Below are 16,829 nucleotides of genomic sequence, written 5' to 3'. Positions count from 1 at the left end.
GAAAAAAAAATTTGAGGGTATGAGTAAAGGGGTACAAAGACAACAAAAAAAATGTCGAAATTATTCAGATATACCTCAAATTATTGGAAAACTGAGTGATAGATTCGCCATGGCATTCCATAAGATCCAAAGAATCGAATTAAAAGGGAGCACACAAAAGCCAAATAAGGCCAGTAGCCTATGAGAAATTGCAAAATACCCAGACAATGAACAAGTCCCAAGGGTAGGCCCTTGGTTAATCAAAATGTCTCAATGCTTTCCCTGAGACTTTGATATCCTTTTCTTCTGTCTTCACATTAAATGAAAAAAATAATTATCTTTTTGGCATCCCTGCTTTTAATAAAAAAAAAAGAGGTATTATCATTTAAAAATGATAGCCCCCTATCCCCCCCTATAGACAATAATTTTCAGTTTATATATGAATCATATTTTTGGGGTAACTTCCGGTTCAATCTTTGATTCCCCAACCTTGTACATAGCTTAGTCTATAGCTAAATTTTGTCTCAACCGAAGGCTGTTTTTTTTTTTTTTTTTTTTTTTTTTTTTTGTTTTTTTTTTGGGGGGGGGTAAAAATTTTCCAGATAGAATATTATATTTTTTATCAGGCGTCCAATAATTGAGTATTAAACACTAAGAAAATATTATCTAAAAACAGCAAAAAAAAAAATCTGCAAACTTAAAATTCAGCTGTAGAAACAATCTGTCGGCTGTCAATTTCAAAATCCAACAAAAGGCTGAAGCTATATAGTAGTGAATGCGTTCTATAATTCTATTCAACTTGAAAATAAAATTCTTGACTACGAATGATGTAAGAAATAGCGATTGGGAAACTGCATTCGAATTGATTTAAACTCATTTCATAAAGACGATACTTTTTTTGTCAACATATGAAGAACTGCGTACATTGGAATATTTGCAATAGCATATTGCTCCCGTTTGCTTTTGATGCAGAGTAACAAAAGAGCTGAAAACTAATGAACAAGAGAGTAGTGAATAACTATGGTATGTAAATTAATATTTGACAAGGCAAGTAACAACTGATAAATCAAGAGAGTTTGTATCGTGAGTACATGATCGTCAGGGTTTCGGGGAACCAAATTTTTTTTCGTGTTGACGTATGGATTTTCAGGGAAATACCCAAAAATTCAGGGATAGTGCAAGCCCTGCTTGATTTGTAATCAGGAAAATTGAAATACTAAACCACACGAGAAGGAAAAGCTCCGACTTTGCGGTTGACGCAATAAAGAATTGCCGTAAAAATAATTTAAAGTCGACCGAACGTTGCCGACTCTGCCGGCGGCGGCGTGCCTGCGGTGCGCCGGCGGCGTTACGACACTTCGGCGGCGTTCGAACGGGCCTCTCGTTGGTGGCGTTCGGTCGACCTGCCGGCGCGGCGCCGGGGTCTACTTATTAATTTGAAGAAGAGGGTAGTAGCAAAAATGAATCACTTAAAGCTTAATTTATGGACAGCGCCTGAATTATCTTTTGAATTATTCGATTTTAACTAGTGTAGACTGTTACCTGCTTCCCAGTTTTTCAGAAAATGCCGAATGCAGACGCACTTTAAACTGTATTCAGAAAAATTTAATGAGAATTAGCAAATAATAAGATTTAAGAGTAAAAACACCAACTACTAAGATTAATACCCCGAGTCCTCGTATTCGTCGCCATCCCCATCGTCTTTCCCAATGCATAAAATCGGATTTCACGGATTTCATGAACTTCACTTTTTTCTTTAAACTCTCGGTGAACGTAGGGGGGCCTATACGCTTTATCCCATACTTGACAGAAATCGTCGCAGCCAAAGTTACGTTTTTGAGCCCATTCCTCTTTTCATTTTTTACTATTTTCAGAAAGCTGACAAGTCTTTCGACAATGAAATTTGAGCAGGGAAGTCCAAAAATAAGCCGAATGACATTAAGAACGCTAGTGAACTTCAGCATTCCACTTGGCGTCTTGATGGACGCCACCCACTAAGGACTAAGCAACATCAATGCCCGTCCCTATTTTTCAACCAGCCCAAAATCCCACAATGGGTTCCCGAACTTTTGGCAAAAAAGCCGCAACGATGGAATATCAACATCTGATGCGACTTTTTGGTCAACAATCTCTACAAAGTTGTAAATGTCGTGATCAAATGGAAATCGGTCGACTAGCTGGGACACGGCTTCAATATATAATTTCTGTACAATCTCCTTGATGCTCTTGCATTTCTCCGTGAACTTTGTATCTTTTCCTTGTGAGGAAACGGGCGATCACTTCTGGTTCCAGGTATACCTTAGAGGCGGGTAGGAAAAACTCTTGTCTTTTTTCACATAGTCTTTTACCATGAAATTGTGACAAAGGCTCTTCACAACTTCTAGCACTTCTTTTTTAAGCAAGTAAAATCACAATTGTGCATAGGTGCTTCTATTGGTATTTGTCTATCACGTCGGTCTTTCCACCTTGGTTATTTTGTTTCAAATTTCGCGGGTCTATCCAAGTCCGACAAAACAAGAACGTTTGTCAATCACTTTTGCCCAAATCCCGCCGTTGGATCCAAAATCCCTATTTCCGTATCAAACATCCATAGGCTCGGCAAGGAAAAAGAAAAATGGAAAATCCAAATGTAAAGTAGAAATAAAGTACTAAAGTAGGTCTAAAAATATTAGAGGAGAAACATTCAAAATAAAGTAGTCTACTCTAAAATATAGTAGAAATGGAAGCACTGGATGCTACAGTCAAACCCTTTGAAAAACCCGTTTTTACAAGATGATTAAATAAAAAAAACAAGTTTTTTAAACTGAAAGTAAGGAGCGACATTAAAACTTAAAACAAACAGAAATTATTCCATATATGAAAGGGGCTGTCCCCTCCTCAACGCCTTGCTCTTAACGCTAAATTTTTTTATTGTTATAAAAAATAAAGTTGTGAGACAGAGTCAAACTTTAGCGCAAAGAGCGAGGCGTTGAGGAGGGGACAGCCCCTTTCATATACGGAATAATTTCTGTTTGTTTTAAGTTTTAATGTCGCTCCTTACTTTTAGTTTAAAAAACTTGTTTTTTTTATTTAATTTCTGATTGTTTTTTAGTTAATGCAGCTTTTATTTTAGCTCGCCGTCATTGAATAAGTAAACAAAATTTGCATAAAAATTTTACTTTTCTTTTGCTAAATGGCTGTCTCTAAATTTGGTTCTGACGTAATTTACAAATTAACTTACGTAACGAATTTCTATATTCGTATATTTTGTTTCTGGCAAAAAATACAAAGTTGCAGATTTTTGCAGATATGAGTTTGAAACCTATGTTATAGGGTTTTCTGATACACTGAATCTGACGGTGTGATTTTCAATAAAAAATTTTCACTTTTAGGGGTTGTTTCCCCCCCTCTTTAAAAAATCGGGTGAGTTTTCTGTGGCTCGTAGCCTTTGATGAGTAATACTAAATTTAATAAAATTTATATATTTAGAATCAGCATTATGAGCCCATTCTTTTGATACATTTATTGACATCAAAGTTCCGTTTTTAAAAGTTTCGCTTACTATTGAGCCGTATCGCTTGTTTTTTTTAATTGTTTTTTTTATTACGTATATGTTATTACGTATATGAGGGGGTTCCCCCTTAGTCAATACCACGTTCTTTACGTTAAAAGTTAAAAAAATATTTAATTCACAAACCCCTGAATCACAAAGGCCGTTTAATTTGAATAGATAGCTCTTTTGAAAGCACTAAAAAAAACTGTTGCGTTAAGAGCGAAGTATAAACTTGGGGGAGACCCCCCTCATATACGTAATAATTTCTGTTCATTTTAAGTTCTAATGTTGCTTCTTACTTTCAGTTGAAAGTACTTGTTTTTTTTTATTTAATTTCTGATCGTTTTTTAAATAATGCTTGGAAATCCGGCGCCCCCTTCATAGAAATGTCCCTTACCCCAAAGAAACAACCTCCACGGAAAGATTCTCCCTAGTAACCCCGCCTCCAGCCCCCGCCCCCCCCCCACCAGAAAAAAATTCGTCCTGAAAATGTCTGTATACTTTCCAATAACCAATACAATATGTAAGCAATGGGCAAAGTTCATAACTTGCAGCCCTTCCCCTGGGAACTGTGGGGGATTAAGTCATCGTAAAAGACATATTTATTAGAATTTCGACTATGTTGAACACAATGGCTATCTCAACATTTTAATTGGGTGATTTTGAGAAAAATCTGAGCGTGGGAGGGGGCCTAGTTGCCCTCCATTTTTTTTGGTTAATTAAAAAGGGCACTAGAACTTTTAATTTCCGTTCCAATAAGCCCTTTTAAGATATTCTAGGACCACTGGGTCAATACTATTACCCCTGGGAAAAAAAAAAACAAAGAAATAAACACGCACCCGTGATCTTTCTTCTGGCAAAAAATGCAAAATTCCACATTTTTGTAGATAGGGGCTTGAAACCTCTGCAGTAGGGTTATCTGATACGCTGAATATGATGGTGTGAATTTCATTAAGGTTCTATAACTTTTAGGGGGTCTTTCGTCCTTTTTTCGAAAATCAGCCAAATTATCTCAGGCGGGTAACTTTTGATGGGTAAGATTAAACTTGATGAAACTTATATTTTTGAAATCAGAATTAAAATTTGATTCTTTTGATGTACCTATTGGTACCAAAATTCCGTTTTTTAGAGTTTCGGTTACCATTGAGCCGGGTCGCTCCTTACTTACAGTTCGTTACCACGAACTGTTTGATTCAATGCACCGCAGTAGAGAAATACATTGTATAGCGTGGTTTTAAGATATTTATAGTGTTGTTCTTTGGTGTTTTTTTTTTTTGGGGGGGGGAAGGTACATAGGTTAGGTTAGGTATTTATTATATGCTATGCTTTGCCCCCCACTTCCCCTAATGCGCAAATATATAGCCCAAATTTGTTTCTAAACTATTATATAGTCATCCTATTTTATTTCATTAGCATTAACCAAACTTGACTTTTTAGAGAGGCCCTGATAATGCAAAAGTACCTACTTCGCTAAATATATTCTAAAAATTATTCCATCCATCTTCTTCATTGTCAAATTGTCAGTTGACAGTTTTATTTATCAGCTAGTCCTTGAAAACATTTAACCGAAACAATCTTAAAGTAAATACAACTAAATGAGTCTTTTCATTCTTTAAGCTGAAATAATAAATTCAATATTGCTGTTACATTGCTCTAATGTCAAGGCATTCATTGCTAACGCATTCAGATGAATACAAGCTAAATTTTAGCGTAAAGAATGAGAGATTGAGAGGGAGTAGCCCCCTACGTATAAGAAACTTTTGTTCGTTAAAAGTTTTTCCCAGCTCAAGCCCTGCTTTTTACGATTAAGTTGAAACAATATTTTCTAAGAGCATTTGAAAATACAACCAAATACAAACAGTTGCTTATTCACTGTATTATTACCCAAACGTGGACGTCAGTGGTGGTTAAAAGTTGGAACGTCACTCTTAACTTTCATTTGCAAAATAACTATTTTCAATTTAGTTTTTGTTCATGTTCAAAGTATCTAGAGTTACCTTAAATATGTAGAGAGCTCTCGTGTGTGCTGATATGAAGAACATTGCAAACTATTTGACTTTTCATCAGCTAATAGTCATTAAAATGGTGTCTTCCAGACACCATTAATTATCCAGACACCATAATTATCATAGACACCATTATTATCCAGATTCATATTCAATCGCTCGCAGGCAGTTTCTCTTAAATTCACGTTCTGAGATTAACCAACGTCATAACTTCCCGAAAGGTAGTTACCATCCATAAATTTGAGCTTCCAGTTGATTCTAGACACTACTACAAGGCGTGTTTTTTAATTAAGGTCCGTTTGATCATAAGTACACAACGAATGATTATTAAAAAAAAGTAAATTTATTTTCAAAAAGTAAATACTTTACTCTATTTAACAGCATAGTTGTCAAGTTTGTTGTAACAATTATCATACCTCTCAACTAATTTTAAAGTAACCTCTGTAGAAAAACTTGCCGCATGTTCCGCTAACTAGGAATTTACTTCCGTTTTTACGCTATCGTCATCATTGTACGTTTGCCATTGCAAGTTAAAGTTTTTTTTAGTACTTTCAAAAGAGCTATTTATTCTAATTAAACGGCCTTTGTGATTCAGGGATCCTTCTTAAAGAATTGGAACACAATTCAAACTTTAGCGTAAAGAGCGAGGTATTAACGAGGGGGTGAACCCCCTCATATACGTAATAATTTCTGATCGTTTTAATCTAGCTAGAAGATGTAGCCATACGGCATAATTTTAAACAATGTATTGGCATGCTTAAAAAAATGAGAAGGGGTAGTCAATGTGGACTTGTCCCACTCAAAAATATGAACGGGGCAACAATTACTAATAAGTAAAGAGTTAAAGGGGAGTTAAAAGAGTTAAAAGAGTCATGGGAGCCCATAAGCTGAATCTTAGGGGGGGGGGGCTTACCTGGTCTAATTGGCACTTCAAATGCTGTATAATAGAAATCTCAAAACAAAAATATAAAAATATAAGGCAGCATCATTCAGCCAGGGGGGAGGGGGCTGGAGCACCCATATGGGCGCCCATGGTTTTAATAGAGTATGAGCAAGTGTTTGATCCAGTCGATAGAAGAGCTTTAGCGAAAATCCTATCTTTCTATGGTATACCAGAAAAATACATCAAAGGGATTAGTGATATGTACAGGGGCGAATCTCCCGCATTTTCATTGGGGGGTGGGGGCAAGAGGGGTCCATATCTGGATAGTCAAAGGGCATGAGATGTATAGTATTTTTTATCCACATTATTGGGAGGGGGCAACTGCCCCCTCCCCTCTTGCCACCCCCAAACGACACCCCTGGCTATGTACAAGAACAACATTGCTGCGTTTAAGCTAGAAAATGAGATAAGTAGCTGGTTTCGTGTTGAATCAGAAGTTAAGCAGGGATGCTTTCTATCTCAATTAATATGGATCATTTTGACGGACTTAGTCCCAAGGAACACCAGGCTATAGGAGAGCATAGAATCAAATGGTAAAGGAAAATTTGCTCTTTTAAAAGTCTGAACCAAGATTATGCTGATGATTTGAGTGTCTTAGATGAAAACGTTGTCAAAATGAATGATTTTCTGGTGGTTTTAAGTGCTCATGGTGCAAGAATAGGCTTGAAAAGCAATGTTAAGAAGAATAAGTTGTTTAGACTCGAAACACATCACGGCGAAGAGGTGATATGGAGAAGATCGACCAAGTTGATGGGTTCATTATTAGTATTCTGAAGGCTAGGTTGTATTATTACTAAAGATGGTGGATACAGTGAAAATGTTAAAAGCAGAATAGCCATAGTTCAGGGTGTTTTTTCACAGCTGAAAAAAAGTTTGAAAGAATAAGAAGATAAGTCTGCGAATCAAGACTAGGATACTGGAAGCTATAGTGATGACAGTGTTAAGGTACAGCTCTGAGAAGTGGGTGCTCCTAAAGACGGAGGAGAATTTGTTAGATGTTTTCCAGAAGAATTGCCTACAGATTCTTTTGGGTAACTCTCTGACTAACCGTATTTCAAACAGTAAACTCTACGAAGAATGTGGTTCTAGCCCGCTTTCTAGGGCTATAATGTGAGAAACTTTGAGATGGCCAGGACACGTTCTGCGGATGAAGGATGACTTATTGCCAAACATCGTCCTAGTCAGCCAACCATCTAGGGCCAAATGAAAAGCAGGTAGTCTCCAAATTGGGTGGGAGGAGGTCGTAAGGAAGGATTTAAGGGAAATTGGAAATTCTTGGGAGGCTGAAAAATGGGAGGTTTTAAATAGATTTTGATTTAGCAGCGTGCGTAGCTGCGTTGGCCTTTGATGGCTTGGTGCTGCATTGATTTGTTAGTAGTGGTAGTATTAGTAAGTAGATATTTTTCCAGAAAAACAAAAATTTATCTTTTTCATGTGAGTAAACCTTTTTGACTGAGGTTATTTCCAAAATATCTCTACTAGACGTTACTAGCGTGGCACAAATATAGGAATTTCCTTATATTTTATTATTTAAGTCAAGGAAACTTAAATCCATTTTTTCGTAGATCCTGGCTTCTGCAAACATGGAAGCTATGGCCGTGGCACAAGCTACTGGGTTTCAATTCATACGTGTTGAGGGATTTGTTTTTGGACATATTGCAGACGAAGGGTGGACAGACGCGTGTGCGGGACCTCTTCTTCGCTATAAAAAAAGTATAGGAGCAGACAGAATTTCTATCATTGCAGACATAAAAAAGAAACACAGGTAAGATTAAATAAATTAATTCCAGTCTTCTGTAGGTATGCCATTCTATTAAAATCTGAAAGGGCTGGGACAAGAACCATCCTATAGTTCAAAACTAATAATTTTTGACAAAATAGCTCCCCCCTTAATTTTGCCAAAATAAAACCCCCTCCCCCTTAATTTGAAAGCCAGGCTCTTAATAATCTACTCCTGGCCCTATTTTATGACCTATTTTATGAAGTTTAGCTCCACTTAAGGAAGTTTAGTGAATACTTTTGTGTTTTGAGGTCGTTCCTTGGGTCTAAGGGCCTTGTACAAACCTTTTTGATAAACATTTTGTATTGAAGTTTCCTAGACAAGGTAACCATGACGTGCAAAGTTGGGATGAGTTGCTCAAGTGCCTCGAAACTCGGGATAATTTAGGATTTTATGGCTTGAGCAACGTCCCTCCCCCTGTCTACGTCCCTAGCATAGCAATTGCTAAGGCAAGGGGTTAAAAAGTTTCTGTGAATATATAAGAAACCAGCGGCTAGGAATTATATAAGTCTCTTGAACACCAAAGGTTAAGCCTACTCCATCGTGGGCTCAAAGTTGTAAGTTGAACGGTATTCAATTCCTTAAAATGATTTTGCAATTGTCAGCGTCGGCTGACTGTCTCAATGATAAAGGATTCATTATCGAATTCCCCCAGGGGATTAGTCATCATCCAGAACTATTATGAATCTGCGGTTTGATTACGAAATTTGATTGAAAAGACGATAAAATTTTATTTGAACTTGCTCAAATAGAATATTTGATTTTTCTTCCAAAACTTGAATATCATTCTAGTACTTATTAGCTTTATTAAACTGACAATTATATATTAAACTGATATTAAACTGAATATAAATGTTTTAGAAATCCATTAAATATATCATCCATAAGTTTATGTTTTTACTCAAATATAAATGTTTTTACTTTTATAACTTTAATAAATCAAATAATATTAAGATTTTGATTACTAAATATCAGTATATGTATATTAAACTGACAATGCACATTCGTTTTGTATTTTTTCAGTAAAGTGCAAATTTTGTTATGGCCTTGGGAAGGCATAGGGGTTTTGCGCCCAACTTATATTAATGTCTGCTCGATTTGAGTTTGACTCGGTTATTTATTGTAATTTCTGTTCGTTTTGGGTTTCATTTATTTATCGATGCTGATTTATGGTAGTTTCACGCTTGGTAGATTATTTGATTTTATTTTTGCTCATTTTTTTGTTTAATGGAGTTATTTACTTTTCTTTGAAAAACTTATTTTGTAGAAAAAGTTTTTTAATTAATTTCTGTTCGTTTTATATTGACATAGTCTTTTCAGGGAAAAAGAAAATAATACTTTAAATCTTTTCGTTTTTTAGGACTTTTTAGGACTATATATTTGGCCTGCTATTTGTATGCTGGAGAAAAATTTTCAGCAATTTTTAACAGCATACACAATTTTAAAAATCTGGACACAAATAATACTATTAAATTTAGTTTCATACCTCCTCTAGTTGACCTGAAATGGAAAACTTGATACCATTCGAAAAAAAAATCTGTTTACTTTCTTTGATAGCTTGGATACACTTACGCTATTTTGATTTGAGTCGTTCTTGGGATACTGCTGAGATGCCTTATTGGGAATTAGCATTATCACAGTGCATTTTGATTTAATCTTAAGGCAACATTTAGTTTTTAAATATAATGGGCAAATGGGAGGGTGGTTGTGGGAAGGTGGGAGTGGAAGGGGGATTAGTTGCCCTCCAATCACTTTCGACTGTTAAAAAGGGGATCAGCCCTTTCTATTTTCAATCGAATGAGCTCTTTTCGAAGTTCCCACGACAACTCCTTCGATACGAAGTGCCCTGGTCTAAACAACAACAGCAAATAAAAATAATACATTATACCCACATCGATCTTTACTATAAAAATGTCAAGCCTTCCAATCACTTTCGACTATTAAAACGGGCACTAGCCCTTTGATTTTCCAATCGAATGAGCCTTTTTTGAAGTTTCTACGACAACACCTTCTATAAAAAACCTTATATTCCCCCAGGTCACAACTTACAACCCTTGCCCTAAGGGCTGTGGGGGACTGTCCTCAAAAACATAATTTCTATCTGGAAATCGACTACGCTGAATAAAATGGCTATCTCAAAATTTGATTGGATGTGTTTGGGGGAATGATGGGCGTGGGGGGGGGGGGGGCTAGTTGCTCTCCAATCACTTTCGACTATTACAAAGGGCACTAGCCCTTTGAATTTCCAATCAAATGAGCCTGTTTTTGAAGTTTCTACGACAACGCCTTCTATAAAAACCTTATGTACTCCCAGGGCATAACTTAAAATCCTTGCACTGAGGGTTGTGGGGGAGTGTCCTCCTCAAAAACATACTTTCTATCTGGAAATCAACTACGCTGAACAAAATGGCTATCTGAAATTTTTGATTGGAAGTGTTTGAGGGAACGCTGGGCGTGGGGAGGGGGGCTAGCTGCCCTCCAATCACTTTCGACTATTAAAAAGGGCACTAGAACTTTCGATTTCCAATCGAATGAGCCCCTTTTGAAGTTTATACGACGACCCCTTCCATATGAAGTGCCCTGCTCTAAAGGAAAAAATAAAAAATAAAAAATAAAAATAAATGATATATTGTGCCAACATCGTTCTTATATGCCCTCAGGGCATAACTTAAAACCCTTGCCCCGAGGGTTGTGGGGGAGTGTCCTCCTCAAAACATATTTTCTATCTGGAATTAACTACGCTGAATAAAATGGCTGTCTCAAAATTTTGATTGGAGGTGTTTGGGGGAAGGCTGGGCGTGGGGAGGGGCTAGTTGCCCTCCAATCACTTTCGACTATTAAAAATGGCACTAGCCACTCAAATTTCCAATCGAATGAACCCTTTTCGAAGTTTTTACGACAACTCCTTCGATACGAAGTGCCCGGGTATGGAGAAGAAGAAAAAAGAAAAAAATAAATAATACATTGTTCCCACGTCGTTCTTTACTTAGGCAGCGCTATCGCGCTGCCTATGATAAGTTTTTCTTTCGGTTTACTATTAATATTTCTATACTGAAGGACAGCACTATTATTCAGCGGCCCATACTGCTTTTTGAATACTTTTTCTTGTTCAAATTATTAACCGAAAAACTGTTATTGCAAAAAACTTACATGCTTAAAGTAGGAGGTCTCTATATGGTTTGTATAAAGTGGGGTATAATTTATAACTACATAGTGAGAAATTACAGGTTGTAAAAATAATTTTTCGAAGTATAGTTGAAATCTTTACTCGATTGCTCATAATAAATTATCGCAAGGACATCATCTGTTTGGTGACTAGCGGCTCACTAATGTATAATATGTGCTACATGTATCTATCGAATCGCATTGGAACTATTTGAGGAAATTCTTGCAGAGAGAAATCACAATCAGAACTTGAGATTTTAAGTTGGCAATTAAATTAAAAAAAAAAGTTTTTTTTAACTGCCTCCTCCTCAACACCTCACTCTTTACGCTAAAGTTTTTTTTTGGAAAAAAGCTTATTATTGTTCCAATTAAATGAACATAGTGTTTCAGAAGTCGTGCTTAAAGAATTGGGACAAAATTGAAACTTTAGCCTAAAGAGCGAGGTGTTGAGGAGGAGGGAACCCTCTTGATATACATAATAATTTCTGTTCGTTTTAAGTTTTAATGTTGCTCCTTACTTTCAGTTGAAAAGACTTGTTTTTTTTATTTAATTTCTGATCTTTTTTATATTATCCCAGGAAATTGGCCCCACCTCCACGGAGAAATCCCCCTCCACACGTAAATATCCTCTAGAAAATTCAATCCCGATTAAAATTTACCCAGGGGACAATTGCCCAACTCCACGTGTAATATGAGACGGAAAAGAGAAAGCAAGAAATATAAAAATAATTTTTTATAAGAATTCTGGCAAATTCCACCAGTGTATAATTCCCTTTGACTAGTTCACCCCCTCGAAACTTCCCTCCCCATGGAAAGTTCCCCCGTGAAGAAAAAACAGCAGAAAATTTGTTTTCCCACCCTAAAATGTATGCCTGCTTCTTAATAACAAATACTATGTGTAAACAATGGGTAATTTTTATAACTTAAAGACCTTTCCTCTGGGGGGGGGGGATGTCATGTTATATCCAAAGGCATAGTTATTGAGCCTTTCAACTCTGATGAACAAAATGTCTATCTCAGAAATTTTAATCGAATGATTTTGGGGGGAAAGCGGGGGGGGGGGGGGGCGCCAAGTTGCCCTCCAATCTTTCTGGTCACATAAAAATGGCACTAGAACTTTTTATTTTAGTTCGAATGAGCCCTCTTAAGATATTTTAGGACCACTGGGTCGATAAGATCACCCCTGGGGAAAAAAAAAACAAACGAACACGCATCCATGATCTTTCTTCTGGCAAAAATACAAAATTCCACATTTTTGAATATAGAATCTTGAAACCTCTACAATATGGTTTTCTGATACGCTACATCTGATGGTGTGATTTCTATTAAGATTCTATGACTTTTAGGGGGTGAATCCTCCTTTTTTTGAAAATAAGCCAAATTTTCTCAGGCTCATAACCTTTGATGGGTAAGACTAAACTTAATGAAACATATATTTTCGAAATCAGCATAAAAATCCGATTATTTTTATTCCCTTATATCTATTGGTATCAAAATTTAGTTTTTAGAGTTTTGATTACCACTGAGCCGGGTCTCTCCTTACTTACAGTTGGTTACCACGAACTGTTTGATTTACGTTTTCACATAATATTCAATCACCTGATAGCCCACTGTTTTAAAGTACCAAGGACAGTAAAAGTAATTTTTTTTTTTACATATATTGAGAAAAAAAAACAGGAATTCTATTTTTAATAGGAAAAGTCTGTTATCAAGCTTAATGTTCATCTTTTGTTTTTTAATCCTTTTCATTTGGGCCATAAACTATTTTTTTTTGTATTCTGTGGCTCGTTTCAGAGGCACGGAGAAGAAGATTTTTTTTGCGGCCACAGGAGCTGTATTAAGAGATACACAGAGCGCTTTTGACAATTTTTAATGATAAACATTATACTCGAGCGAACAGAAAATTATTGTAAACAGTCTGTTTTATATCGGGTATAATATTTATAATAATGGTCTTTTATTGAACATAGTTCTCATGCAATGACGTCAGATGTCTCCCTGGTTGATACGGCCGAAGCAGCCCAGTTTTTCCTAGCAGATGGTGTTGTCATCACTGGTACTGCAACTGGCAGACCTTCTAACCCAAAAGACGTAAAAGGTGAAGTTTGAACTCTTTTCTCAAGGCTAACCCTAAAGCATGCAAAGTTTTAAAATCAACGTTTCAGAATTTTCTTGTAACTAGCCTGGAATTATCCAGGAACTATTTCACAGGCAGCCCAACATTTCTGAAGACTACATAGTCAACAAAATGCCTAAAATGGGGCAGACGTTGCAGAGCATTCAAGAAACTTAAGTAAGAAAAAACGAAAATTCAAGGTTGCAGGAGATGGGGGACTGAGACACGGACCAGGATAAATTCTCATTTTTGTCTCTCTGGAAAATATGGTAATAATATTTGATGCTAAATCAAATACAATTGTTAATTTAGCAATTTTGTTTTAAAATGCTGTTAGATAAAATTTCTTTTTTGCAGGAATTTTCACTTTTTATATTACAGTTAAAAATAATAACGATAATTTTAACATTATCTGCTTCCTATTGAAGGTCACTTCAATATGAACTACATATTGGAATTTGAGGAAAGGTCTATTCTAATATCCTTTTCACACCACAAAATCACAATCCCACATCATTCCTGCACTTTGTAGGAACTTTTTCTGTAAATCTGAAATTAACAAAAGTTAGTTATTTTTCCTTTTTTTTCTTATCGTTTTCTCCGTTTTCTTCTTCTTACTTTTTCTGTTCTTAACTAACGATTTGCTAATTAAAAATATGAATAAATCCTTGACGATCTTCAGGATTAAATTCTGTATTTTTTCACTGTAACATTAATTTAAGGTTTAACTATACTTAAATTAATAACTATTAATTAATAACTTTAACTAAAAGAATTTTCAGATGTTGGTGGGGACACCAGCCTCACAATGGAAATTAAAGGGAACAAATTAAAGAAAACGTAATGAAAACAAAAGGTATTAGGGAGAAATAAAATAAAAAAAGAATCAAAGTTTCCTGTCTATTCTGCTCCTGAGTCCAAGAGTCTATTCCCAGAGTATACTTAAATACTGTCACACCAGTATCTTAATCTTCAGTTTAAGGTCAGTGAGGGAGAACTTTATTGAGTAAGTAAGTTCAATTCACAGTGAGATGACTCAATGAATGAGTTAAATTCACTTAGTTTTCAGTTAAAAATCTAAGTTCAAATTTATTATGCTTGAAGACAATAAATAAATGATTTTTATTTGATGGTAATACTGGTTTAATCGGAAGTTAACTGGTAAGTGCCTAATCAATTCTAAACTGTCTCATTAATTGGAGGAGGGCGAGGGGGGTAGGCGAGTCCTCCTTGAGCATTGGGACAATTACTCTTTTTTATGTCCCATATTTTACTTTCAAAAAGTTATATTGCAATGAGAGATAGCAATTGTTCAAGGCCTTGCTGCACGCCATACAATCCCTCCCTCGCCTTTTAGTAAAATAACTGTCCTGAACAAGGCTCTTCCGGTTGTCTTGTCACTTTTATTGACCGAGTCCCATAATTTTGTAAAATCTTTGGCGAAATTGTAAGGGCATGGTGAGTCGTCTAAGCATTCCTTTCTTCTTTTCTAACTTCAAAGATAGAAGGGATCCTATTTGCTTGTGATATGGTAGTTCGCCATTTCTAATACCCACACAGAGGGCATTATCCCTAATTTTCACTATGTCGCTACACCCTGTTTCCCCCAATTACCCTCCTTGCCGCTCCAACTTTCTCACCGATCCATATTGTTACTTAGAAGTTTAGAAAGGCTTTCACCCCCTTTGTAATGGAGATTGAGTACCTAAGAAAATCCTATTATATTTCCTTTCATGAGCATTTTTGGGACGTCCCTTTTTTAGTTTTTGTAGTCTGTTGTATCCCACTGAATGTGCTGATGTATCAAACTTAAAAGTTTTGTTAGCCTTGCATTTTTTTTGCCGACAATAGTTGTTTTATCACTGCTTTTTAACTTGTGTTTATTATTTTATCTCGTAATTTAGTAAAATCGTGTATCTTTCTGCTGCAGTTTATAGATTTTATTTAGTTTTACAAGAAGAATGAACCTGTTTTAGAGGAAGTTCCCCCCTCACCCTACACTTGATGCCCGGGGTTAGATATCAGTTGACATGTATTTGAACGCAAGATCGTTTGCGTGCATTCAACACATTGACTTGGCTGTGCTGAGATTTATTATTATTTATTAGTTGTATTTTGTTAATGATGTTCTTTGTTATTATTTATATGATAGAACAACATATTTAGCAAGAATTTAATTAGTTTCTGCTTCCCCCTTTGCATGAATGATAATAACTATCATAGGCAGCCCAGTAGTGCTGCTTATAGTGCCCTTTTTAAGAGTCAAAAGTGATTTGAGAGCAACCAGCCCCCCCCCCACCCTACTCGTTTCCTCAAAGACATCCAAACAAAATTTGGAGATAGCAATTTTGTTCACTGTAGTTGAAGGGTCCAGAAGTTATGTCTTGGAGGAAGACACCCCCGCCCCCACAGCTCTCGGGGCAAGGGTTGTAAGTTATGCCCCAGGGGCATATAAAGTTTGTATAGAAAGGACGGTCGTATATACTTTGGAGGGGACTCATTGGATTGGCAATCATAATTTATAGTGCCCCTTTTAAGTGTCGAAGTGATCAGAGGGCAGCTGACCCCCCCCCCAAAAAAAAAAATGTCGTTTATTCCGAAATACATCAAGTAAAAAAAAATTTGAGACAGTAATTTTATTCAAAATAGTCCAAAGATCATATAATAAGGCTTTTGGGGTTTATACAAACCACCAGAGCCTGGGGGCGAGGGTTGTAAGTTATGCCGCGAGGCATTAGAGGTTTTTATGAAAGGGATGGTTGCTTAACTTTAGAAGAGGTTCATTTGGTTGAAAATTGGAAGTTATAGTGCCCTTTTTAAGAGTCGAAGTGATTTGAGAGGTGACTCGACGCTCATCATTTCCCTTAACACCTCCAATCAAAGTTTGGAAATAACAACTTTGTTCGTCGTAGTTGAAGGGTCCAAAAATTAGGCCTGTGAGGAAGACACCCTCCCTCCATACGGCTCTCAGAGCAAGAGATGTAAATTATGCCCTGGGGGCATTTAAGATTCTTAAAGAAAGGATGGTCGTATATGCTTTTGAGGGGACTCATTGAATTGGTAATCAGAATATCTAGTGTCCTTTTTAAGAGTCAAAGTGATCAGAGTGCAGCTATCCCCCCTCCCACACACACTCACACTAGCAAGTCGTGTTTTCCCGAGATGCATCCAATAAATATTTTGAGAAAGTCCTTTTATTCAAAATAGTCCAAAGATCATATAACAAGGCTTTTGAGGTTTATACAAACCATCAGAACCTGAGGGTTGTGAGTTATGCCCCTGGAACATTTAAGGTTCTTATGGAAGGG

General features: G+C 36.3%; 1 protein-coding gene across 1 annotated transcript in view; it reads left to right on the top strand.

The window, feature by feature from the left end:
• The window catches only part of LOC148949081 (uncharacterized protein F13E9.13, mitochondrial), a 37,110-nt gene extending 23,596 nt beyond the window's left edge, over positions 1-13,514 (top strand). The window contains exons 4-5 of the mRNA XM_089093725.1: positions 8,026-8,225; positions 13,376-13,514. Coding sequence (XP_088949851.1) covers positions 8,026-8,225; positions 13,376-13,514 — 339 coding nt within the window. The remainder of the gene's footprint in view (positions 1-8,025; positions 8,226-13,375) is intronic.
• Positions 13,515-16,829: the final 3,315 nt, after the last annotated feature.

The sequence above is a fragment of the Artemia sp. Qi Xiang Cuo genome, chromosome 8 (genome assembly GCF_049724085.1).
Source record: "Artemia sp. Qi Xiang Cuo chromosome 8, ASM4972408v1, whole genome shotgun sequence".
NCBI lineage: Eukaryota > Metazoa > Arthropoda > Branchiopoda > Anostraca > Artemiidae > Artemia > Artemia sp. Qi Xiang Cuo.
Note: the sequence above shows the minus strand (reverse complement) of the source record. Positions and strands in the feature narration are given on the sequence as shown.